Source organism: Myotis nattereri (assembly GCF_964212035.1).
Source record: "Myotis nattereri genome assembly, chromosome: 11".
In the NCBI taxonomy this organism is placed as follows: domain Eukaryota; kingdom Metazoa; phylum Chordata; class Mammalia; order Chiroptera; family Vespertilionidae; genus Myotis; species Myotis nattereri.
The window spans coordinates 53,144,962-53,171,208 of record NC_138086.1 but is presented as its reverse complement, the minus strand read 5'-3'; the positions used below and the strand labels follow the sequence as shown (position 1 = coordinate 53,171,208).

The following is a 26,247-nucleotide window of genomic DNA, read 5'->3' as shown; positions in this document are numbered from 1 at the left end:
GAGAAAAACAAAACTGTGAAGTATAAAGTTTAACAAATAAAACTTTGGCACATTATGCCATAATGCCCATCTTGAATGAGATTGGTGTCATTAATTAGTTCTAGATGCAACTTAATATTTCTTTAGATAATAGATACGTTTTTGAAAAACTTGTTAAAGCTCCTATATATACATCAAAATACACACACACATGCCCACATGCACATACACTCATTTTTCACCAAGTACCCGATAATTTAGGTATATGTCAACACACACATTTTTGCCTCTGGGCATTTAATGTGCGAAGTTTTCCTCCACCACCAATGTACAAAACACAAGTTTAGGTATTGATTTTGTCACCTCAAAGAGTTAGTCAAGTGTATACTTCCTCTATCTTTGCTTTTCACACACATATGAAAGCAAAATCTCATTAAAATACGTTACAGTTCTTTCTGTTTTGCTGGGGGTTCTCATTCACTTTCACAGACTTACTCTTTAAAAAAAAATAGCATATTTATTTATTTATTTACTTACTTACTTATTTAAAATTTTATTTTTCAGTTACAGTTTACAACAGACTTACTCTTAAGTTATCACACTGATTATTGCTACAAGAATGTAAGCAGAAATATCAAATGAAAGAGGTGTTTTCCCCCCTTGTTCTGAGTTTACAATCTGGAGTATTTCCAGGTTTCTATAATAAGAAATTTCAACAGATTACAGGCATATCTCAGGTGGTTGTGACAAATATTTTCTCTCTGACCTGGCCTGATTTGCTCCTAGAAACTTTAAGCAAACCATGCCCTGAAGGGAATCCTTCATTCTGAACTACTGGATAGCAAATAAGCAAATCAGAACAGCACCTAACAATAATACGTGTGCAAACTCAAAACTACACATTGTGGTCAAACACTTGGGGCAGCTTCCCAAAGCAGTATTATGGTTCACAAAACAGCCTTACAATGCAGGTCAAGAGACAGAGAAAACCACTTTTTCGTTTCATACCTGCACATCTTAATTTAAAGAGAATTTTAACAAAGTCACTGCAGATGAAGAATAATCAAAACGGGCCATTTGTAGTGTTAGTTTACTATTCTTCTTGATTTCCCCTCTACTGACGAGTACATTCAAATGACAGCAGTATTTTTCTGCTTTGAATGTTTGCAGCCTGTTAGATCAGCTTTCATCACCATGAACTCATCAGTGACAAATTACAGGCAATTTAGTTTCTGCAAGCTGATTTGGCCCAGTACTAATGCCATGTTGTAGAGCTCTTTGATACATAAGTTTCTAAGTAATAAAAAAAATCCTTTGTCTTAAGTTAAATTTGCATAATTCAGTTTACATATTGAATTGAAAACTTGAATACCAAAGTTATTTAGTACCCAATATCAAGAGGTATTACTGTAAAAAGAAGTTCAAATGAGGTTCCTCCAAATAGTTTTCAAATGTATTGGGAATTCTCACCTAAACCTTATAAATAATAAATTTATAGTGAATTTATAATCAATATATTTTAAATATCATAGGTTACTAGATAGATTTGTGAAGACTATTACCGAATAAGTACAGTAATAAGCAACAAACCAACTATTTCAATAGATATATGATTTAAGCATAGCAAATTAAGATATAAACTGTTTTGATACATAATTCTAGTTTCAGGTACTGTAGTTCACTCAGTTTACATACTTGTGAAGTTCACTTAAAAATTGGTTATTTTATTAGTAATAAGTACTATATATTGAATCGTCACCTTTTGCAGATATTGGGTGAAATGTTGCCCCAAACTTATCCCATATGATCTTCCCAACAACCCTTTGGTGATATCACTATTATTCTCATTTTACAGATGTAGAGGTTGAGAGTTAGACATACTAAAGGACTAATAAAATGTCATACTACCCTGAAATGTCAGAACTAAGATTCAGAACCAGTTCTATTAGATGACAAGGTACATATTTGTAATCACTGTGCTGTACTAATCTTAAAAGTATAATCATGGACAAGGACAGTGTAAAAATGCTGTCACCTTAACATTTGTACATAGCTTAAACGACAGCTCATTATTATTGCTGAATTTTGTAACTTTTATTTCATAGAAAAACACAAGTGAATGTATATGCAATGCCTCTCTTCCCTGCCACGAAACATTTGCCTTTGAAGTCACCGCATAGCTAGTTGAGATCTTAGATGAGCATTTAGCAGAAGTTAAAATGTAATGCCAAACTTCATTGGCTGGATTTTTTATTAGATAAGGTAGAAATGAAAGCAGCAGGCAATTTAATTAGCAGTAATTTTTCTGGGCAAGTCATTACTTTGATGAACTTCAGAGCAATGTTTATGGCTCCTAATTAACCATGTTAGTCATTTGATTGAATAATCACTTTGGAAATGTTTCTACAATTTGATTAGAGTCTGACCTACTCTGACAGTCATAAATTAACTGATATCACTTTAGGATAACATGACTTTAGTTACTTTAGGGGAATAAACTCCTCTTAGCTTTTTTAGGCTTCCCTGGACCTTATAAAGAACACCGATTTTAAAGATAGATTGGATTTAAACAGTGCTAGCCAAGTGTCTGAATTCTAAGAGCTAGATGCTAATTTTATTCACTCTAGGGTATAATAAATAGTATTAAGGGCTGACAAAAACACAATTATATTATCATATGAAAATTTTTTTCTAAATTGCCATTCAGTGCTGTTTTCTTTCCCCCTTAGAAATTACGTCACAAGTTGGGTCTTTTGAAATGTAACAGAGGGCCTGGCATTGCCTTTATTATGTCATTAATTTATTACATTTTAAATCAGAATATTTTAAATATCAAAGATTAATAAATATTACAGAATAATAACAACAGAATCAAGAAAGAAGCATGGAATAGATGTCCAACCTCAGAGGAAAGGCAGGGAGGAGGGAGTAAGAGATCAACCAAAGGACTTGTATGCATACATATGAGCATAACCCATGTATACCCATAACACAGACAGTAGAGGGGTGAGGGCATGTGCTGGGGAGTGGGAACAGGTCAATGGGCGAAAAAGAAGACATATGTAATACTTTAAACAATAAAGAATTTTTTTAAAAAAATGAAAGCAGCCAATTCAGTAGATACATGAGTATTATGAAATTTTCTATCAAATACTATCTTTGATGTTGTTAAGTGTCTAGTTTTCAAGGATTATGCTTATTTTGTATTATTTAAGAGCACTTTCATAAGATGTTCCTTCAACTTTGAATAGTAGTTTTCTTAGAAATGCTTGTGTTTTTCCTCTCTCACTCTTTTTTCCTCTGCTGGGGAGGAAAACCTGCATTTAGTCACACACTTATATGTAATAGAGTTTGCCTATATGTTTTCCTCTCGCTGCCTCCAGAGCCAGCCAGCTGTTTTAGCAGCCACACTCCAGCTGGGCAGCGTCAGTAAAAGTATTTTGTGGCCGGGTGTCAACATTGGTAGGACAAAATGCTTGCCTCCAAGCAGCTGCTGAGCTGACGGCAGAGTCTCTAACACCATCCCCTCCAGGCCCAGCTGCTTGGAGGGACTTTATACCTGGCAATAAATCAAAATAACGTTAAAAATTACTAGTATGTTCAGGCTCCATTGGTTAAAAAGTTGGAATAAAATGTATTGCTGAATTTGGCAACCCAAAAGATCAACTACATCGCCACCCTGTTATAAATCTGATAGCAGGGAACAAGGTTAACTCTCTTTTGTAGGATCAGAATTGTCTACCATGTAATACTTTATATAAAGAAGGCATGGTGTAATAAGATGTTTGATGAGGAGTTTCTTGCTGTTTTCAACTTGTAAGCTATTGACTCCTACATACTTATATATGTTACTAGAGGCCCAGTGCACGAAATTCATGCAAGGGGCTCAGCCTCCGACCGCCATGCGGCTGCCTCTGCCTCGGCCCCCGCCACCACAACTTCGGAAGGCTGTCCAGTCTAATTAGCATATTACACTTTTATTATTATAGATTGCTATGATGGGTTGCCATTAAAATATATTTTACCGAGACCATATACAATAAACCTTTTTTCTGTGAAAAAAAAATCCTCATATTTTGGTTGCCATTCATCACTACAACGATTTAAAAATAAATCAGATAGACTTTAAAAATGGAACATTCCAGGCCAATGATGACATTTGGGCCACCGAGTGCTACTTATTTATCACATGAAAGTCTATAGATGGGTCATTAAAAGGAGACGTGGCCCTTAGATTCCAATTCATTTAAATGTTCTTTATTACTTGTTAGGTGATGGGCCTACTGCAAGTGGTAGAAAAGAGGACATATTATTATATTAAATAGCACACTTGCGTGCATTTTCTAAATTTACTTTTGTATATGTTGTTTCAAAACACTTTAGTAATGCATACAGAAGATAGAATTAATTTAATCACTTATATTTATACCTTCTTATAATATATATATATATATATATATATATATATATATATATATATAGTGCAGCATTGGGCTCAGGTTTGTGGGAACTAAAACTTAAAAAATTTGGTGAATCTTCTTAAAGGAAAAGAAAATGAAACTGCATAGACAAACATTAGGTTCAGGGCTCAGAAGACATTTGAAAGTACAGGGTTCTACAGTTTAAACTTCACTGGTTTCATCTGAATCCCCCTCTGGTTATGTAAGTGAACTTCTATATTCAGAATCAGAGAACTTGGGACTATAATAGGGTTTAGATGACATCTGACTCAACCCTTTATTTTACAGAAATACAAGCACAAAATGGTGTGTCTAAAGTATGTAGCTTAATTAGTAGTAAATGAAGGACTTGGAATTTTAATCTGTCTCATAATCCACATTTCTTTCCTTTTCTCCCTGTCTAAGCTACTTAACATATTAAATACACAGTATGATTCAAGTTTAACCATTAACCAAGTTTGGTGATGAGTTAATTTGGGCGCACAGTAAAGGCTTCACTCTTTGGGTAATAATAGTGTTTGCTATGAAATTTTTGGATGTCTGTTTTATAGCCTCATTGGTCTTGAATGTGATCTGTGCGCTTAACAAAATGAAAAGCCAGTCATGCTTTTATCTGGGGAGAAAAAATAGCAGTTACCTTAAAGGGATGGAGTAACTTTAGGAGATGTAGCAATTTCATCTTGTCATAGGAAGTTCTATCCAGTGTTCATGAAATAAGCTATGAATTAGTTTTTGTTGATTTTTGCTGTGACTGCCATGGGATATATACATTTATTCCATAAAGAGCCTGACACTTATTTTCATTCATAGCACTGATTCAGGGACACCATCACATTCACGTGGGGACTTGCAGGTAGAGCCAGCCTTTAGCAAGATTAATGTGGATAAAACTCGGAATTCCCATATGTGTTCAAGGGAATTGGTTCAACATGCTTCTCCCATTTCTTGTGTGTGGCCGCCTGAAATGTTAACTGTGCTGACAAGCTCCCCTCATGGAGACTCGTGTCCATTCCTGTTACTTTCTTATCTGCACTGTGTCCACTGATAACAGCAGGTTTCAGCTCCAGGCTGCTCCCTGACCGATGTTGTTTCCTCTTTCAGAAGTGCCTAGCTGCCACTCCATTTATATGAGGCAAGAAGGCTTCCTGGCTCATCCCAGCAGAACAGAAGTTAAGTTTTCCATTTACTGAAATTCCTGGCAAATACCTGTCACAATCATCAGACATCCCAAGGATGCAGTCACTTAATTAATCACGATGTTTTACGGGGAAAAGAACTGATGTTCCCTAAACCATTACTTTTCAACTTTATCTTTTTAAAGTAAAAGAATGATTTTTCAGGTCATGCTATCCTGCATTTGGTTGTTAACATGAGTCATGTGCACATAAGCAGCTGAAACGTGGATTTCTGTGTTCTTTTTTTGCCAACAACCACATCCTTTTTAAACAGAACATGTGCTTTATAGATTACCCCGCCTTGCTGCTCTCTACTGAAATGTATCTTCGAGGAATTTTCAGTTTTGCTTTACAGACCTAAGTTAATCTCTTAAAAATAAAACACGGTATTTACTTTTAAAAATCTGGGATTTTACATTTTTGGACAAGTTATTAAGAATAGAAATTCGCACAAGAGGACTAGAGGTAGAGTTTTTATTGTGGATATGTTTATGGTAACCATGGTGGAAAAGCGTTGATCTAAAGGACTTTGATATTGAAAGAAAGAATAAAAATGATTTTATCTGGATATCATTCACATTAAAATATTTATGTCACATGGTTCTTGATGTGACAGTATATGTATTTTCAGTGACATGATGCAGGTGTATCCTGCTAGGTTTGGGCTAATATTGGTTGTTTAATATAAATTATATTAGTAGACGTAAATTCCTGTGTTTAGAAGATAGTTTAATGAGCTAGTATGTCCAAAATATTTGAGAACAAAAGTCCGCACAAATGCAATGAAATTATTGTTGCTACTGTTGTTAATCTTATGTATCCACAATAGAGACTAATACATTTTGGAAATAAAACCATGACTATGTGAAATCTCTTCCTGGTGATTAAATATAACAATTAAATAAAGGTCCACAGTTAAGACTATTTGGAGGACAAAATGATTGTGAAAAGCTGTCACTTTAGTTTGCACTGTGTGTGTGTGTGTGTGGCCTTACAGCAAAAAAAGGAAAGTTTAAAAATTTTTATTTAACTACCTTGGCTATTAAAGATGAAAACATGAAGAGACTGGCCTAGATATTTCTCCACGGAAGGAAATATCTAGGCTAGACTCTCGGACTAGTTCATTAGGGCAGTAATGCAAAGCAAATATCAGTAACTTATTTTGATTTCCCTGTCGTCTCATTGAGTAACAAAATTCGGAAGAAAATGGGAAAGGAGATGATAGGTTATAAACCAGGGGTGGGCAAACTTTTTGACTCAAGGGCCACAATGGGTTCTTAAACTGGACCGGAGGGCCGGAACAAAAGCATGGATGGAGTGTTTGTGTGAACTAATATAAATTCAAAGTAAACATCATTACATAAAAGGGTACGGTCTCTTTTTTTTTTTTTTTAGTTTTATTCATTTCAAACCGGCCAGATCCGGCCCGCGGGCCGTAGTTTGCCCACGGCTGTTATAAACCCTAGGTTCCCCAGTGTTTATGGGAACGCTATGCTTGGTTAGTAATAACATCAATAGCTAATTCTCATATATCACCGTGTATTAAACACTAGTCTAAACTTGTATATTTTAAATCATTTAATCTTCCCAAAATACCTAAAAGATAGATGGTTTATTGTTCTCATTTTATAGACGAGGACACTAAGGCTCGTGACTTAAATCATGTGCCCAGGGTCACAGCGCTGAAAAATGGCAGTTATGTTCTACCTCAGTTTCTGTGTTCATGGTTCTATTTTAAATTGCTTGTGAGCTTCGTTTCTATCATGATTAAATGTGTCTCATTTTCTCCCACAGGCTGTATGTTTGAAAAGGGCCCCAGGCAGTTTTATGATGACACCTGTGTTGTCCCTGAGAAATTCGATGGTAGGTTTCTCATTGTGCTTCAAGTTTTGCTTTTTGTAGTGGGAGTCTAGAGATCACTCTAGCTTCTCTTGAAAACAGTCAACATCCCTATGTAAACATTTCTGAACGCGTCATTTATGATGCACTCAATTCTTGCTAAACTTTTACCTTTTATAAATTCTCTTTCCTGTCTCCATTAAGAGGCTTTTTTTCTTTTGTCCCATAAGAGATCTCATTCTTAGAGCTATAGCCAGAGTGCCTTTCTTGCTAAGCTCTGCGTAGAGTAAGAGGGGCTTTCCATTGCCCTGCTGAGCTCATGCAGCTTGTTGTTGGAGATTTATTGAAAGCTGATCCCGTAATTAACAAAGCAGAACAGAAAGCATGCTACTGTGGATGCACAGATGACTAATGCGGCCTCTTTCCTTTTATTGTTCATGAAAAGATGCATTATGGAACATGGGACCAGCATAGCTGCCCATTTGGTTAGTGATTGCTAGTCCTTCCTTTTTGGTGTTTTTTTTTTTTTTTTTTTTTTCTGGGAAGATGTTCATTACTAGAGGCATTACTTTGTAATTGCTTGAAAAGGAGTTGGGAAAGCATTACCTTTTTAACATCATTCACTGCTCCCGGGAGAAGGTTCCAGGTGTTAGAAAGGAGTGCCAGTTAGATAGAATCTTCTTTTCTTGACAAGGGTGGCAGAAGTCAGCATCTAGAGCAGTGGTTCTCAACCTTGGCTGCACATTAGAATCGCCTGGGAATCTTTTTAAAACCCTGATTTCTGGGCCTCATCCTCCGGAAATTCTGTTTCTTTGTTATGGGGTGGGGCCACAACATTAGTAACAAAGAAACAGAATTTCCAGAGGATGAGGCCCAGAAATCAGGAGTTTAAAAAGATTCCCAGGTGATTCTCATGTGCAGCCAAGGTTGAGAACCACTGGTCCAGACAGAGGAAGCTTGGGTAAAAATTGAACACTTAATTGACTTAGTGGCCCTTCAGAGTGGTCTCCATGTTTCCTGCTTGGATTGTTTAACAGGAAACGAGCAGGGGCCCTCTGATTAGCTGATTGCACAAACTTTGGGGATCGTGGCCATAATGACTTGGTAGCTCTCAGAAGTTTTTAATTGTCATTATTTAAACAGCAAAGTCATGCTCAGATTGCTTCTCAATCTCTAATTAGTTGCCTTAGACTCCTCTGTTCTCAAGGTTTCTGCTACTCTTACGCCTCTCAGAAGGGATGGGATGCCAAGTCTTGAGAAGGTCTGTTTCCTTTGCCTTCCTTTAAATTGTTAAGTTCATTCAAGGTCACAGGGTTAAAACTCTAATGGGGTCACTTTTTTGGCTTTATTTTACAATAGATGTTTGTTTTAAGCATTGAGTCTCAGAGGCATGATCTGTGTTATTTTTAACCATTTAGTAGAGCATCACCATTCTTAAAATACAACTTTTTCCCCTGAGAGTCCTTTACTTCTTGGAATGACCTTTACAGTTTTGTTCAGTATTAGCAAGCTTAACATTTTAAGAAATATTGGTAGTCAGTGTGGGCATATAAGGAAGAAAAATAGCTCAAAACTATGGACAGGATTATGATATAATCCAACAGGCCAATATCAGACTAATGTTCAGGGCAGCTGTCTGTCTTGATTATTCCCTTTGACTTTTAAATATTAGTCAGTTTTATAGTAGAAAATATTTTCTGGAAGATAGTAAGAGTCTTACATTTTATAGGAAGTAGAGAACAAGAAGAAAGAATAACAAAAGGTTGTTTATTTTTCACTGTACCAGGCCAGTACAGTCAGTAACATTTATAGGCAGAAGCAATCTAAAGATTATAAAATTTGACAGTTTTTCACTCTGTCTGCATAATTACTCAGTTGCCCCCATGAACAATTTGTAAATATCAGAAGGAAAAAAAACGATAAATAAAACTGTCATGGAATCAATATGAAGAGAGTGGCACTCCTATATTACCTAGCTTAGACCAAGACAACATAATGATTTTTAGCAGCTACTGACAATCATTTGACTTTGGTTTAGGTTTTTAAAGTGGTGTTCTTGCTGTAATTATTTTAAGAGGTGTATCTCTGTTTACTGATCAAAGGAAAGTTTTTTAAAAGCTTGTGATTTGGTCTGTTTTATAATTCACATTTAGTGTGAGTAGATCAGCTGGAATATATTCTGTCTAAATTGTTCCTTTAGTGGAGAAGAGAAATTCATCCATTAACAATGATATACTCGTGGGGCATTAGGCATTCTATTCTCTTCTATTCTATATATTTTAAAGACAGTTGGTTGGAAAAAGAAGTAAATAATCAGTAGTTTTTTATTTGTTTTTACTTTGTTTTTGTGTTTTTGCAAAAACCAAGACATCTGATCTTATACCAGAAGCATTTCAATAATAACATTGTTATTGCTGTAATCTGCTTCAGTGGTTATTGCACTATGTATGACTGCCAAATAAATGTAACAAACCTTTCTTGCTTAAAAATATAAATTTACTGAAAGCTCTGGTATATACATTTTTAAGTTGGACTTTTACGAAAAGAGAAGCAAGCTAAATTTAAGTGAGTGAAACGCAAGTAAAAGAAAAATGAGAAAGAATTTTCATTTGTTGCCAGTTGCAAAAGTGTTAGTGCCTGTTTGAAGAGGTGGACGAAAGATGCTATGATGGTAACCAGCTTGCCCTTAATTGCCCCTGAGATTTGCCTAATTGTATAAAGTGCAGATTACTTAACTCAGAGTTTAAGATGCTATTAAATTTGCTTTGACATGTTTGCATTAAAATATGCAAGTTCGTCATGTCCAGGTCAATGAGATATTTATAAATTGTAGTTTGCAGGATTTAATTTCTACAAATAAAAAGCCCAAAAGCTGAAAATTGATTCCTCCATCTTCAGCGTTGCTTAGAGCAGTGAGTAATGATATTAACAATAACAGCAAAGAAGTGTGATTATATGCTACGGTTTTTAAAGAAATCAATGAAAAAAATAGCAATACACACTTTTTATAAGTAAATGACAGCCATACGGTTATTCCACACCTATATGCAGTTATTTTGACCCTTATGTGTTGTATACATTTTTCTGTGAGTTTGGATAGATTTTGTGGTTTACATTCAATCCCCTAAGTATTTTAAAGCCCTACTTAATGGTAACACATGTCGTAGAAACCCATAAAGTGTCTGTGGTTTAGCCATGGAACACTGGTTTAATGTAAATGTATGCAAATATCATGTTGCTAATAATAGACACCTAATTTCCTTTTAATTTAGGGGACATCAAGCAAGAACCAGGAATGTATAGGGAAGGACCCACATACCAGCGGCGGGGATCCCTTCAGCTCTGGCAGTTTTTGGTAGCTCTCCTGGATGACCCCTCCAATTCCCATTTCATTGCCTGGACTGGGCGCGGCATGGAATTCAAACTGATTGAGCCTGAAGAGGTGGGTTTAGTCGATCTTATCATATAAAGAAACATATGTGATCAATATGCCAGATATGAGGATTTTTTTAACTTTTAAAATTTAGGGAATCCTTCCAAATTATAAAGTGTTGGGGGGAAGCAGGTGTACATTTAAGATAAAACATGTTGCATGATGGTTCCTGGTGAATACCATCCTACCACGTGGATAGTGAAGAAAATCAACCAGAGCATCATAAGCAGACGTGTTTATTCGAGGACGCAGGGTTTTAGGAATCTCTAAGGGAGCATCTAAGTGTGTGGGTGTTGGATGGTCTTTAGGGCAGAAAGGGGATATCTGTGAGGCTCAACTGGTTTGAAGTAGGAGGAGTTGTTGTTGCTAATTGGCAATTATTATTTGTACAATCTTGATGTTATGGAGCGAGTTGGAGAGGAATATTTATAGACCAAAGTGTCTGCAATAGGGGATGGAGGAAAAACAGCAGTGGGAGATAGCCACATGCAAGAGCCGCAGTGGGGCATTGTCACTTCTTAAATGTTTCTTAGGAGACACAGGCCTGTAGGAACATTATTTCCCTTTGATTGTTGGTGATATTTGTTTCAAGTCAGCTGGGCCCTGGCACACTCCGTTGGAAGGTAGGGATGAAGTTTAAAACTCACCATAATGCATAGAAATTAACAAAATGAGGGGACTCTGGATAGAGATAATATGCATAAATGCAAAACACATTCAACTAACTGTTCAGCTGTCGCTGTTCCCCACTGGTCCCCACCCCTATACAAATGGAGTATTTTCTTGAAGAACTTCTCAGTTAATTCCACACACACACACACCCCTCCCCCGCCTCCTTCCCAGCTCTAGATTTAGGCTGAAGTTTACTGTTGTTACTACAGTGTAACTCAGGAATAGCATTTTGGACCCGGTATGGAAAGGTGACTGTTCTATGAAATGTTTGTCTTATTAAAGTTGCTTGCTCTGCTACCATTAAAACTGACTTTGGGCCCTAGCCAGTTTTGCTCGGTGGATAGAGCATCGGCCTGCAGACTGAAGGGTCCCGGGGGTTTGATTCCAGTCAAGGGCACATTCCCGGGTTGCACGGTCTCCCCAGTAGAGGGCGTGCAGGAGGCGGCTGATCAGTGATTCTCTCTCATCATTGATGTTTCCATCTCTCTCTCCCTTCCTCTCTGAAATAAATAAAAATATATTAAAAAAAAACTGACTTTGGTTTACATTAGCCAAGAAAGCAATAGAAGACTTGTAGCTAGCATACCTATCTGTGACTGATCATTTGACTATAGCATGTTAAACACCTCAGAAAGGTCAAAAAATTCAGTAAGATATCCAGCTGGTTTTACACCTACAGTGATTAGTTTCATATAGACTGGACATCTATAATCTAGGCTAATGCATCTATATATCTTAAAATTTCTACGCTAGGATATCATGTACTCAGTCATAATAAGATAACATGCTCTAACTTGTTAGCCAGGAGATTAGTTCACACATTAAGATTTAGGAGATTATCTGATTCAAATATGTATTAAGAGAAGTATGAAAGAGAGGAGTTGGTTAGCACAACTAAGTCTACTCCAAGTCAAAAGTAGTGACACTAGAGTGTGAGCCTGGCAACATTATCTTTGCCCACGCCCTACACACGCAGACAGAGGGCTCAGCATCACCATGTGAAAGTGCCCATTATGTAGAATGGGCTAGATGATTGGGTGTTTGAAGTTTGTAATGTGTCTAAAGCTAAATTTGTCAAAGGAAATTAGTTTTTATGTAGATATGCTTAAATTATAATAAGAATTATAAAAATGTGAAATAAACCGAGACTGAGAACACTTAACCTAAAGTAATCTGAAAGCCCATTAACTTGATGGGAATATGTGTTCTCCACCTCATGAAAGATGTTAATAATAATTGCAAGAGTTGGTTCATGTTACAACTGAATATGTTCAACCGGAATTTATATCAGTTATTCCCCTCCATGTGAAATTAAAACAAAGTTGAGGAGAAACAGCTTATTAAATTTCTTTCTATATATTTGTTAAGTTAGGAGAATTGTTGAATTATGTCAGTAATTATTGATCCTTTCAGGAAAGTAAAAATTCATAGGCAAGTGTTACTTTCTTTATATAGCAGCTGTTGACTTTTATGATAATCAGCTTTAAATTAAGTAGAAGACTTGACCAGAGGAGCATTAAGATCCATTAAATTCTGAATTTCTGTGTGTGTTTTTTTAAACACAAGGAAGCAATACAGTTACATGTGTTCCATACAGCAAACCGACATTTAGACTCCTTGTCTGTAGCAGACACATAAAGTCAAAAGGGGCTGGGTAATTCAGAGCCAGCAGGCCATGTCCAAATAGTAAGCAACTGAATGGCAGTTGTGCAATAAGCACTAAATGTGTCCTAAGGCCTTTGTTCAGAATGAAACATCCCATTTCTGATTGCTGTATTGTTCACTTTTGCAATTGCTTCCATCAGGCCATGACTTTACTGTTTATGTTCAAATTTCTTTGGAAAGTGTTAGTGAAATTTATTCAGCTTGTGTGGCCTGTGATCACGCTCCTCCCTCTGTTACACAGCAGATCTTGGGCAGTCTGTGTTAGCACACTTATGAAAGATGGCTGTGAAGCCATCCTTGTTGGAAGTACTCAGGGGTTCCATTTCTTTATATTTCTTCTTGCAGTTTAAAATGATATTGGCCCTAGCTGGTGTGGCTCAGTGGGTAGAGCATCAGCCTGCAGACGGAAGGGTCCCAGGTTCGATTCTGGTCACTGTGTTGTACAGTTGGCTTCTAGAACTTGTCTGTATCACAGAGGCATATTGATATGTCCCATTTCCCTCAACTCTATGATGAATGTGCTTTACTAATACCCACAGTGCTGAGACTTCATTGGTATCCTAAAAATTAAACTCTGATTATAGCATAAAAAAAAAAAGTCATCTTTGCCCTAGCTGGTTTTGCTCAGTGGTTAGAGTGTCAGCACTTGGAATGAAGGCTCTTGGGTTTGATTCCAGTCAGGGACCCATACCTCAGTTGCAGGCTGAATACCTGCCTGGATCCCCACCCAGTCAGGCAACCAATTGATGGGTCTCTCTCACATCGATGTTTCTCTCTGTCTGTGTGTTTCCCCCTCCCTTCCACTCTCTGAAAACCAATGGGAGGAAAAATAACCTCAGGTGAGGATTAACAACAACAAAATTATCTTTCTCTCCCACAATATCATCTTAAAGTTTGTTGCTGCAAATATTTTACTTTCCAGGTGCATCCTGCTGAGTTCTAGAAAGGAATCATTTATAAATGAATAAATATCCAGAAGTTTTAGTTTAATTTAACGAGATATTAGTACTTTATTTCCACGTCTCATCCAGGTTTGCATGCAGTTGAGTTGCCTTGCCTATTAAGAATGTACAGATGCCCATTGTTAGGTTCTTAAAACACATTCTGTTTAGAAAGTATTGCTTTACTTTCTTATTGCCACCTTCCCATTCCACTATTGCTCAGAACATTTACATCAATATGCAGTTTCTCTTTGGAAAATTAAGATGTACCTGCCACTGTGACTGTCTGCTTGGATATATAGTCCTGTTCCTGTTACACCACAGTCCTGTGCCTTAAAAAAAGTATACTGATGCATGCAACTAGATTACATCATATCTTCCTCAGGGAATACAAATTGGTGAGAGGGAAATTAGCAAGGATCAGTATTTTAAAAAGAAAAGAAAAGAAAAAAACAGAACACCCTGGAGAACGGTTAATCTAATGAAGTGCAGAGACAGAACGATCTCTCCAGAAAGTATTGCATTTTAGTATATGTGACATGGCAACAACTTGGAATTTCATGGCCACGAAAGAAAACACCGTCCCCATTACATAATACTCTCTTGGGGTTGGCGAAGTATGAATGGCAGCTGTAGTTTCTGCTCAGACTAGTTAAAAAGTGGAAATTAATGAGAACGTGACTTTGGCGGCACTGTTCCGTATAATGCTTTAGCTAGCCCAGTGTGGGGGTGCGGTGGGGGATACCTACACATTGAGGAAGGGGGTTTTCTTAAAGCTCCACTGGAGACTGTCTTTGCCGGAGAAGTTGCTCCTCCAAGGCCACATTATAAAGAGCTGTGATGATTTTTCACTGAACAACAAAGTGGACATTCTGCTTTAGAGATTTTTGTTTGTGAACTGATATACATGCTGACCTTTTCCACTTCCTTTTTATTTTGAGCATCCAATTACTGTTCTCTAAATGAATGTTTAATTCCCCAGTTAGTACTGGCTACAATTTTATTGTGATGCTGCTTCAGGCAATAAAAATTATTTGCAGTCCAGATTACTAATTTGTATACTGTTTCCTCTGCTACACACACACAGTGCCACTGTTCAGTCTTTTTTCTTTAAAAGAGTAGGATATCTTTTGATCATAGGGTATCTTTTTTCCTTTGGTGTATCATAACCTCAGAAGACACCTTCACAGAGAGATCACTAAGCTGCTCCTAATCTATAGTGTTTATCTGGAAACGGAGAAGGAAAAAACCGCAGTGTCTCTCAGAATGGGAAACTTGCCTCATTTTAGTGAATTGCAGCCTGTTCATTCCAGTTGTAAACACATCCCCATATTTCCATTTAATTTTGTATCCAAAACAATGGTGACAAAGAATTCTATTGTGATGGCTCAGGCTTACTGCACGCCTGGTTTAAAAACCAAACCAGGACACAGGAAATGCAGATGACAGTGGCTTTTGCCTCTTTCATTTGTATGTGTTTTGGAGGGGTTGGAAGTAATTAATCAATTAGCTATGTTTTTAGTGAAATATTTTGATAAGTTAATACCTAAACACTACAATGTAATTCTGTTTTGGTGGCAGGTGGCCCGGCGTTGGGGCATTCAGAAAAACAGGCCAGCTATGAACTATGATAAACTTAGCCGTTCACTCCGCTATTATTATGAGAAAGGTATCATGCAAAAGGTGAGTAGTTAATAGAACATTAAGATTCATTGAAATGTTGCCCATAAAATGTGCATTGTCATACTTTAAAAGCCACACATTGCATTACTGAAGTAGGGTTTTCACTCACTTTAACATATGCGTAGTTCTTGGTTTGGGTATTATAAGACTTTCTATGTATAAATTTATGGGCATCATAGACAAATATATAATAATATCATGTAGAAAATAGTAGACTTTCTGGAAGTTCCTATTTCACTGTGTTTGGTAAAAATGTTGTTTCCGTACACTAATATTGCATGTATACATCCCAAAAAAGTTGTTGATATTCAACTATAGTCTCAAGAATTATATAAATTTGAATCCCCTTGCTTTTAGATTCTAATACTAACCCAATTCTTACTTTTATTCCTTATTCGGATTCTTAAAGCATTCAGGATATTTCTTGTTCTCATTCTGGAAAACATTCTTTTATTGCCTGAAACCTCGCCGGCTTTCATTATCAGACAGCTTAGCATCCTAAACCATTTATTAAAAATAAGTATTTGATCTTACTTATTGGTAGAATGAAGTTAAATTTATTTTCTTTCAAATGAGTTTCCCTTAATATTTGAAAGTAGCTTTTTTAAAAAAAAAAAAAAAGAATGAGATAAAACAAATAAATTACATTTAGAACATGATATATAATTTTTGAAGAAGGAAATGAATACATGAGCAAATAAAGATAAAATATTTGGATATTTGCTATTATTACATTTTCAGCCTCACATGTGTATTCAATTCAATTGTCTTTACTGAACTAAGTTCACAATTTACCCATTGTGAACATTGCAGTTTTATTATGCATGCTTTGGGAGGACGTGAACATAGTTATTTATTACAGATTGTGGCATATGTTTGTCCCCGTAGTTATGCCAAGTAAAGCGAGGCCAGCTGCTGCATGAAACTTACTAGAAGAGAGGGGAACAGCATTATGGAGTTTGCTGGACAAAAGCAAGTCAGGGCTCCAGAGTTTGCCAGCTTAGAAGTTAAACTTCCAAGATCCTTAAAAGATAAGGCTGGATTAGATTCTCCATTGCTTCCTCGGTCCCTGAACCTCACCTTCAGAATGTATAACCGTTTACTACCTGTTCCTTTTATTTGATCACAACCCTCAGTTCATTTTTAATTCCTGCCTTTTACTCACCACTCCCATTGACAGCCACATCCTTTCAGATACATTGCATTCCTTTCATTTTCATCACCGTCTCCCCAGTTCCTGCACATGTGGTGGGCTGCACAGAGGTGCTCAGCAGTTCCCCTGGGCAGTGTTGATCAGCAGTAAAAGAAAATGCAGTCATGATCTAGGTTTGCTAGGTTCTCCTACTAAATGGTGCACTCTGACCTCATAGACTCAGCGCAGTTTTTAAATGAAAATTAATGATCTGAGACACTGGCATTGTACCTGGCACAATAAAAGTTGTCAACACATGGAGCTCTGAATGCATCTCACACCCGGAAGCCAGTGTGATCCAGGGCATATCTGGGTTTTGTGTCTTGATCCCTGTGCCCCTTGTTAAAGGGAGCATTCACAGAGAGCCAAAACGTATTGTAAGATCTCTCATCAGACCTCAGCTTTTAGACACAGTATTTGGCAGGCTGTCATGCCTGGTCTTAAATATTCTCAACGGTGTTCAAACTTAAACTTATTGCTGTTATAAGCACTTCCATGTTCATATTTATTCATCCAGTTATCCATATCCCGTATTTTATTTTAATAAATTAATAAGGGCGATATGCTATCAAGTAATCAAATAATGGCATAGGTGCTGAAATACAGATAAAAATGTTGCTCCTCACATTTCCTCCTTTTAGGCTGTAGTTGTCAGAGAAAATTATTTGCAACTCTTTATTCATCATCAGCTAATATGAGATAGCAAGTGGCAAGTATGACAGGCCTTTTGGGGTGTCATTGTATAATGTAAGGAAGGGTAGGGCATTTAATGATGAAGCATGCAAAAGTCAATGTGTACTTGTAATCAGCACATTCGAGGCTTTGTACAGTTCTTCTGAATTTACTCTTCCTCACACGTGTTGAGCCATCCTACTTGACATTCTTCTCACCCCTGTGACTCCCTCACTGCTCTACTTTTGTTCCCACTTTTTAGAATGTCCTGCCTTCTCCTCTTGATCTATTAAAATATGTACCATTCTAATGGGTAAGCACATTTTAGTACAGTTATTCAGAGGAAAATTATGCTGGTCTTTAAAAAAAACACTATGATGTAGAATTGTGTATTTCGATGTGTAGGAAAATTCTTATATGACCAAACTTGTTTAAACTTAAAACTATATGTGTATATGGGAAATATAGACATACAGTTTTAAGTTTAAACAAGTTTGGAAAGATTTGAAAATAAAAATAACCAAGTGGATGTAAACAGGTAAAAATTAACTGATTATTTCAGTAGTTATGAAAGAAATAAGAAACAGTGGAGTAATGATGATTATACCCCAGAGAGTATATGCATATACTTCTATTTCAACATTTAGAAATGCCTAGAAAAGTATATACAAATGTTTTAATAGTGGTTACTTCTGGATGATATAAATGATAGATCATTATTTCTTTTGGCTTAATCTATACTTTTTAATTTTCCTCCAGGATCCCTGTGTTACTTCTGAAATTTTAAGTTAACACATAATTTAAATATCTACTCTTCCAAAAAAAAGCATAGTTCCAAAGGAACTTTCTATTTAATTCTGATTGATCTCTCCTGCAAAATTCATGTTTTATTTATCTCAGCATTACAATTTGAGTACACTTAAAGTATAGCAATTTCCATATTGTAATTGTATTACTAATAATGGAAAGTATAATTTCCTTACATTGGTTATCAGCCCTTATTGTAAGCTCTGCGCACTTAACGTCGTCTAATAAATATAGTACGAGCTCTAGAAATGTTTATTCAAAAGAAAACTAGAAGGAGTAGTGAATCAAGGCAAAGTCCTTAACAGATTTTATAATCTTGATTGCATGGTATACAGTTTAATTCCCCACACTGATTTACGTTATTTCTAATTATAACCAATAGCAACAGGTTGGACAAAAAAGCTCTAGTAGCCAAAAGCAGAGACCTTTTTCTCCACGGCCCCAAACAAAACAAAGCAGGTGATAAAACGCTCGGAGATATGAAAGCCATTTATTTTACTTTTTTTTTTTTTTTTACTCAAAATTCTTTGAACAAAAATGACAACAACAACAAAAGGACCTAGTATCTTAGCTTTGTTTCTGATATTGCCTATTTTTATTTCTACAGTTTCACCTTTATGAACGTAATTTCCTTTTCCTGAAGGACTAGAGTGAATGCATTTATGCAGGCTCCTCAGTTTGCCTTGCTGGGTACCATAGACCTCCATCTCACTCTTACATACAACCGACTTCCTCCATTTACTCCCAAAAAGGGGGAGCTGAGAGCCATTTAAGAAATGTATCCAAATTCATACGAATTGAGCATTGACCCTTTTCAAACCTAAGAATATTCAGATTATTAGAATTCTCTAAAGCAGCGGTTCTCAACCTGTGGGTCGCGACCGCTTTGGCGGTCGAACCACCCTTTCAGAGGGGTTGCCTAACACCATCCTGCATATCAGATATTTACATTATGATTCATAACTGCCGGGGTCCAACCCCAGCAGGTCCAGGGGTTCCCAAAGGCGTAGACGGAGTCGGCGAAGAAGGAATGACACGGAGACAGCGTTCAGTTGATCAGCAGCCTAGCCAGGACCTCTAGCCAGGATCTCCAGCCAAGTTCTGGTCTGGATCTCCAGAGGGGTTCTGCTTAGGATCTCCAGCCAGGTTCTGTGTCCAGTTGTCTTGCTAGGTTCTCCAGGTTCTCCAGTCAGGTTCTGTAGCCATGTTCCCTCGCTAGGTTCTCCAGCCAGGTTCTGTCCAGGTTCTCCAGCCAGGTTCAGTCACCAGGTTCTAGTCAGGTTCTCTTGCCAATTTCTGTAGTCAGGTTCAGTCCAGGATCTTTTGCCATGTTCTCTCGCTAGGTTCTGTCTCTAGGTTCTGAGGCCAGTTTCTGTCCAGGATCTTTTGCCATGTTCTCTCCAGCGAAGTTCTTCTGTCTCTAGAGAACCTCTGTGTAGGTTCTGTGCCAATTTCTGTCTCTCTCTCTGTGTCTCTTGCTGTCTTGTTACATCTGTATTTATACCAGTTGATTCAATCCTATCAATCTCTATTACAAAGGTTAGGGCATTTCTTATCTCTATTCCAGGGAGTAAAGATTATGTAGCTTAAGCATGATTGTTCATAGTTAAAGTGATTAATTACCCGCCTGGCACTTAGTTAACAGGTTTTATTCCCTCCCTAACTTCAGGGGAAAATCCCTACCTGGGGAAACAACCTTTCTCAGAGAGGTGACCTTGGTTAAAACACATAGTGCCAAGAAGGTGAGCAAACATATTAAGAACAGTATGCCATATATGCCAGGTCCCTTGAAACAGCAAGCATGGACCAGCTCCCGGCACATAACGGTAGCAACATTACAGTTATGAAGTAGCAACGAAAATAATTTTATGGTTGGGTCACAACATGAGGAACTGTATTTAAAGGGCCAGAAGGTTGAGAACCACTGCAAAGTGTTTTTCCTTGCAAGACAAAAAATCAGGGTAAAATTATTCTAAATCTGGGTCCAGAACAGCATTTCTCTTTGCTTAGTTAGTTCTTTATTTCCAAACATATAGATAGTTCACAAACCATGAACTCACCGTTCCCCAGATCACAAAGCAACCAGCAGTGCCTTTCCGATGCATAGAAACTCAGAGGTGATTAATTTTCACCTTTTGAAAATTACTGAACTCTGGATACACACACAGAAAGTTACTACCAAAGTTCATGTAATGAATTGTATTGATCTCTACACCACTCATCACCCCGGTTTTGAGAACCTTGGCATTCTTTATTAATAGCGGAAGGGGGTGGAGGGCCATATTTGTTTCACTCAATTGTTTATAATTTCCTAGAGAAGCATCACTCTTCAGAATTTAAGTTTGGGACATTTCATTCCCTACAAATTATGCTGCTCCTTTATTTCGAACAGCTGTCACATTTTTTGCTCTCATTTCCTCCTTATGCATTGTGTATTTTAAATTCCTTTCACTTTTTTACACCTCCTGCTTCAATCTGACACTTTACACACATCCTTAACTTCTGTCTAATGCATCTCGCCTTCATTTTTTAAAGTGATGTACCCAGGATAATGCTGTCCTCCTGATCCATCTTTCATTTAAATAAGGCTATGTGTCTTTTTTTTTTTTCTTTTTCAATGAGAATACACAGCAGGGAGAAAACAAACAAACAAAAAAACCACCACATTTCACCCTATGAATCAGTGAATCACTAGTCTCATCTTATTAGGAACACAACACATTTTTCTTACGTTTGGAAGTTTACTTTCTCTGCAGTTTCACAAATGTAGTATTAAGAGGGAGACATAGCACCTTAAAGGTCCAGTTAAGTTACAATTAGAGATATTACTTTTTAAAACAGAAAAAAAAAACACCCTTCATGTGAGATGCCTGCATGCAATCACTGATTTTTTTCAAACCTCTAAATGACAATATAAGCTTACCTTTATATTAAAACCAGCTCAGCTTTCTAGCTATATCTGGAATGAATGCAAATATTATTCAGGGTCAACACTTTGCATTTCTTCCGATCGAACTATAATTTATCCCACCAAGTAAAAACTTTTTTTGGTCTTTTATGTGTATCTACGTATACTTGGTGGCTTTTTCTTTTGTTATACATCCATTCTGATGTATGAAACCATGTTTCTTTTTTTTCCTTCCCTGTCCTCCATCTGGGATAGTGAAGGTGTGTGTGTGTGTGTGTGTGTGTGTGTGTGTGTTTATTGAGATATGATTGACATTTAATATTATATTAGTCTCAGGCATACAACACAAAGATTCGATATTGGTAAATATTGTGCAGTCACCAAAGTAAATCTGGTTAATATTCGGTACCACATACATAAGGTTGGGTGTTTCTCTTCCATGTTCTCATCAGGTGGCCGGCGAGAGATATGTCTACAAATTTGTGTGTGATCCAGAAGCCCTCTTCTCCATGGCCTTCCCAGATAACCAGCGCCCGCTGCTGAAGACGGACATGGAACGTCACATCAACGAGGAGGACACGGTGCCCCTGTCCCACTTTGACGAGAGCATGGCCTACATGCCCGAAGGGGGCTGCTGCAACCCCCACCCCTACAACGAAGGCTATGTGTACTAACTAGCACTCGGGACAGTCCAGCAGGGCCTTCTCGCACTGGCCCTCTCTTTGGAAGATGCAGAGAATCTCTGCATTCTCTCCAGTCTTTGTTCGATTTTTGTTGTTTGTATTTTATTTTTAAATAATAATACACAAAAGGGGCTTTTCCTGTTGCATTATTCTATGGTCTGTCATGGACTGCGCACTTTATTTGTGGGTGGGTGGGAGTAATCTAAACACTTGTTCTGTGTAACAGGAAGATAGAGGGTGAATGGGCGGGGGGAGCGGGGAATTACTTTTTACTTAGGCTCGGGAGGGGGTCCTACAGGTTTTAAGTTTGATGAAACTACATCATGTTCCTTTGATAACAGCATAAGAGGATGTTCATTTCCTCTGGGTATCTATGGTACAGTTAGTTCACATTGTGTAAATATCCACTTGGAGTCTATTTGCCTTGGGCATCTTCCCCTATCGTTTCGGAGTCTCTGCAAGGTGTACAAAGAAATCTACTGTACATGGCAGTTTCATGTTAGAAATGACTGTATTTGCACCTCTTATAGAAAGGTGTGTAGAGATTGCGTTCGCTGTTGTTTTGCTTTGTTTTGCTTTATAGAGGACACCCAGAGGGTGACCATAATATGGGTAATTCTCTCTGCAGTTGAGCAATCACCATGACTGTAAGTGAGGGGCACGATTTTGGACTCTGGCTCCAAACCGAGTCCCAGGCCAGTAGCATTACATGTATCTGGTGCCACCTTGCTATTTAGATACAAATCATACTGTTGTCCCAATACGTTGAAGCCCACTTCAGTTAAATAATGATCCATCGCGGGCCTTGGGACTTGCATTTAAATATTAAATCTGGGATCACAATGAAGCAAAAAAAAAAAAAAATCTGTCTTTTCACTTATTTTAGTACATGAAAACATTATTTAATCAGTAAGAATTAACTGTACTAAATCACTTATTATGCTGTTCTAGATAAGGCAGGCACTCCTTAAGAAAAATATCCAGTACACTAAATAGGTACTATAGTAATTTTTAGAGATGGTACCCATTGATATGCATTTAAACCTTTTACTGCTGTGTTATGTTGATAACATATATAAATATTAGATAATGCTAATGCTTCTGCTGCTGTCTTTTCTGTAATATTCTCTTTCATGCTGAATTTACTATGACCATTTATAAGCAATGCAGTTAACTACAGATAGCATTTCAGGACAAAATAGATGACTCAAACCATTTATTGCTTAAAAAATAGCTTACGCCATGCTATGCTATAAGCAGCTTTTATGCACATTGACAAATGAAGAGTAAGCTTCAGCTTGCTAAGGGAAACTGTGGAAACTTTTGTAACTTTGGTGAAATGGAATATGATTTACAAACTGTCAAAAAGTATCTGAGGAAGTTGCTGTATGACATAGTGCTGGCACTGATATCTGTCCCTCCTCTTGTTTTGGACACTTGTGTAAATGTGATTGGATTATTTGAAAGAAGATTTAAAGATTTAAAGTTCCAAAGGTTTTTGTTTTGTTTTTGTTTTTGCATTTGGGGAAAACATTTAAAGCAGGTTGTGTTGTACCATTCGCCTTGAAAAAACCATAAGTAAGTGGTTTTATATCATCTCTGAATAGCTTGCTAAACAATTCAAGCAAGAAACATAAATTTTGTTCAATCCATCCATATCCCAGAGGAACAACCATTTTAGAGTCTATATCAAAATGTTAAAAAAAATTCTTACACAAAATCCAAAATCAACCTCTGAAAGCATTTTGCCGAGCACAGGAAAGATTGGGAAAGATAATCTCCTGGCTACCCATTTTCCCACACATCTCTGAATCGATATTATTTACATTTAATCCTACAAAAAATTCTAATTCAACATATGTATGTAACCTGTGATTTCAGTGATTGTTCTACACATACATTATATATCGTTAGACCCGTTGTGGGCTAATAAATATGCCTTAAAAATCAGAAACCTCCCTCCCCCCCGCCATTTAATAAAAACAGATTTTAAAATACTCAGCTAAAGTTTTATTGGAAAGAGAATTGACATATTTGGAGAAATTGAAAATGGATCTTTAAAATATGATGTAAATGAAAATTGTATTAAGGATTGTTTTTTTTTTAATTTCTCTTTTCATTTTTCATTTATTTTCTTTGTAAAATTCTATAGTTTGCCAGTGGGGAGGATTGGGCTATGAGTTATCTTAAGGAATCAATGGAAGAATTGGTTTTAATTATATACTATTTAAGGACAAACTATATATTTTGCTGTTTAAGGTAGTGACTCACTGAATGAAATAAGTAATTGGCCAACATTAAGGATATTTCTAAGACAGAAGGATTTAAAACATTGCATTATGAACTTTTGGGAAATGAATCTAAAGTTTTATTTTTAAGTTCTGTTCTTATTCTAATTTTGTTTGGTTGTATTTTTATTTTCAGATAGATTAATAAATCTGGCAGCTGATTTCTGTAAGATTTTGTGTTCTGAATTTCTAACGGAATTGGCTACTCAAACATAAAAATCAGTCATATAACATTTTCCTTCAACTTAGTAAGAGTAAATAAAAAAAAAATCTCCCCTAGTGTTTGCTGCCTCTTGTTGATGACATGCTGATACCCAACAGACTAATAATAGCAAAGAACGTTACGTCCCAAATAGTTAATGAAAAATATTTTTTCTTGTTATGCCTATTAAAAAAGCTTAAAATAAAAATTCATAAGTCTGACAGTGCAGAGCAGTTTTCTCAAGTCATAGAGGATCTCAGAGATTATTTAATTAAACCTTTTTATAGATTGTGCAGGCATACCTCGTTTTATTGGGCTTCGCTTTATTGTGCTTCACAGGTGTTGCATTTCTTACAAACTGAAGGCAGGACCCTCCACCAGCAAAAAGATTACACCTCGCTTTATTGAGATACTGGCTTTATTACGGTGGTCTGGAATGGAACCTGCAATATCTCTGAGGTATGCCAGTATTAGTTTCCTATAGATGCTGTAACATATTACCACAAATTCATTGGCTGCAAGACAGATTTATCCTATGATCATTCTGGAGATCAGAAGTCAAAAATAAGTCTAAAGGGGCTAAAATTAAGATGTCCACCTGGCTTGTTTCTTCCGGAGGCTCCTGGGGTGAACCCCATTTTAGCATCTTCCACTTTTAGAGATTGCTGACCTGCCTGGCTTCTGGCTCCATCACTTCAATCTCTACTTCTGTGGCCATATTCCTTTCTCCTTTACTACAGACAAATCTTGCTCTGCCTCCCTCTTATAAGGACACTTATGATTACATTTAGGGTCCACCCAGACAAACCTGGGTCATCTCCCCATCTCAAAATCTTTAATCACCTCTTCAAAGTCCCTTCTGCCAGATCAGTTATCAGTCACAGGTTCCTGGGATTAGAACATGGAAATGGAGGGGAGGGAGGTTGTTTACCACACAGATGAAGACACTGTATAGTAAAAATACTTATTGACTTAGTGATGGACAAATACGTTTTACTGAATGAGCTATGATTAGAAATTATTAAAGAACATTTTTGATCATCATTGAGATAGTCTCACTTTACTCTGCATAAATGGTACTGAAAGCCTTCTTTATTAAAATTCACCTGTTCTGTCAAAGTAAATGATAATTGAAGCAAGCTTTTAGATTATTTAATTCCCTTTCATGATAATTACAGCATAGTAGCACAATTCTGTTGTCCAAGCCAGGTATTTTTAAAAATAAACTTATTTTGGTGCTAGGTTGAGTTGTTACTATGCAATCATAATATCTGCAACTAACTATTAGGTCTGACTGATATCTATATATATAAAAACCTAAAAAAAACAAATGACCAGTCACTATGATGCACACTGACCACCAGTGACAGGCAGATGCTCAACACAAAAGCTGCCCCCTGGTGGTCATTGTGCTGCCACAGCAGGAGCACTGCTCAGCTGACCAACAGGCGCCAGACACAGGCTGCGTCAGCCTTTCCCAGTCGGAACTGACAGCACGAGCTCGCAGCAGGCGCAGCCGGGCCTGGGTGAGTGGGACCGGCAGGCAGCGTTGAACTGCCAGTTTTGGTCCAATCCCTGCAGGCCATGCTGAGGGACCCCACGGTGCATGAATCCATGCACCAGGCCTCTAGTATAGAATATCTCTGAT

General features: G+C 37.1%; 1 protein-coding gene across 4 annotated transcripts in view; it reads left to right on the top strand.

Annotated features, from left to right (window-relative positions):
- The window catches only part of ETV1 (ETS variant transcription factor 1), a gene marked incomplete at its 5' end in the record, with an annotated part of 86,725 nt that extends 63,126 nt beyond the window's left edge, over nt 1-23,599 (top strand). For 3 of the 4 annotated variants that reach the window (XM_081101918.1, XM_081101917.1, XM_081101919.1), the window contains 5 exons: nt 5,541-5,609; nt 7,409-7,477; nt 10,726-10,895; nt 15,746-15,847; nt 21,879-23,599. In XM_081101918.1, the coding sequence (XP_080958044.1) occupies nt 5,541-5,609; nt 7,409-7,477; nt 10,726-10,895; nt 15,746-15,847; nt 21,879-22,100 (632 nt within the window). In that variant the 3' untranslated portion in view covers nt 22,101-23,599. The remainder of the gene's footprint in view (nt 1-5,540; nt 5,610-7,408; nt 7,478-10,725; nt 10,896-15,745; nt 15,848-21,878) is intronic. The other variant, XM_081101916.1, reaches the window with a different exon arrangement.
- Nucleotides 23,600-26,247: the final 2,648 nt, after the last annotated feature.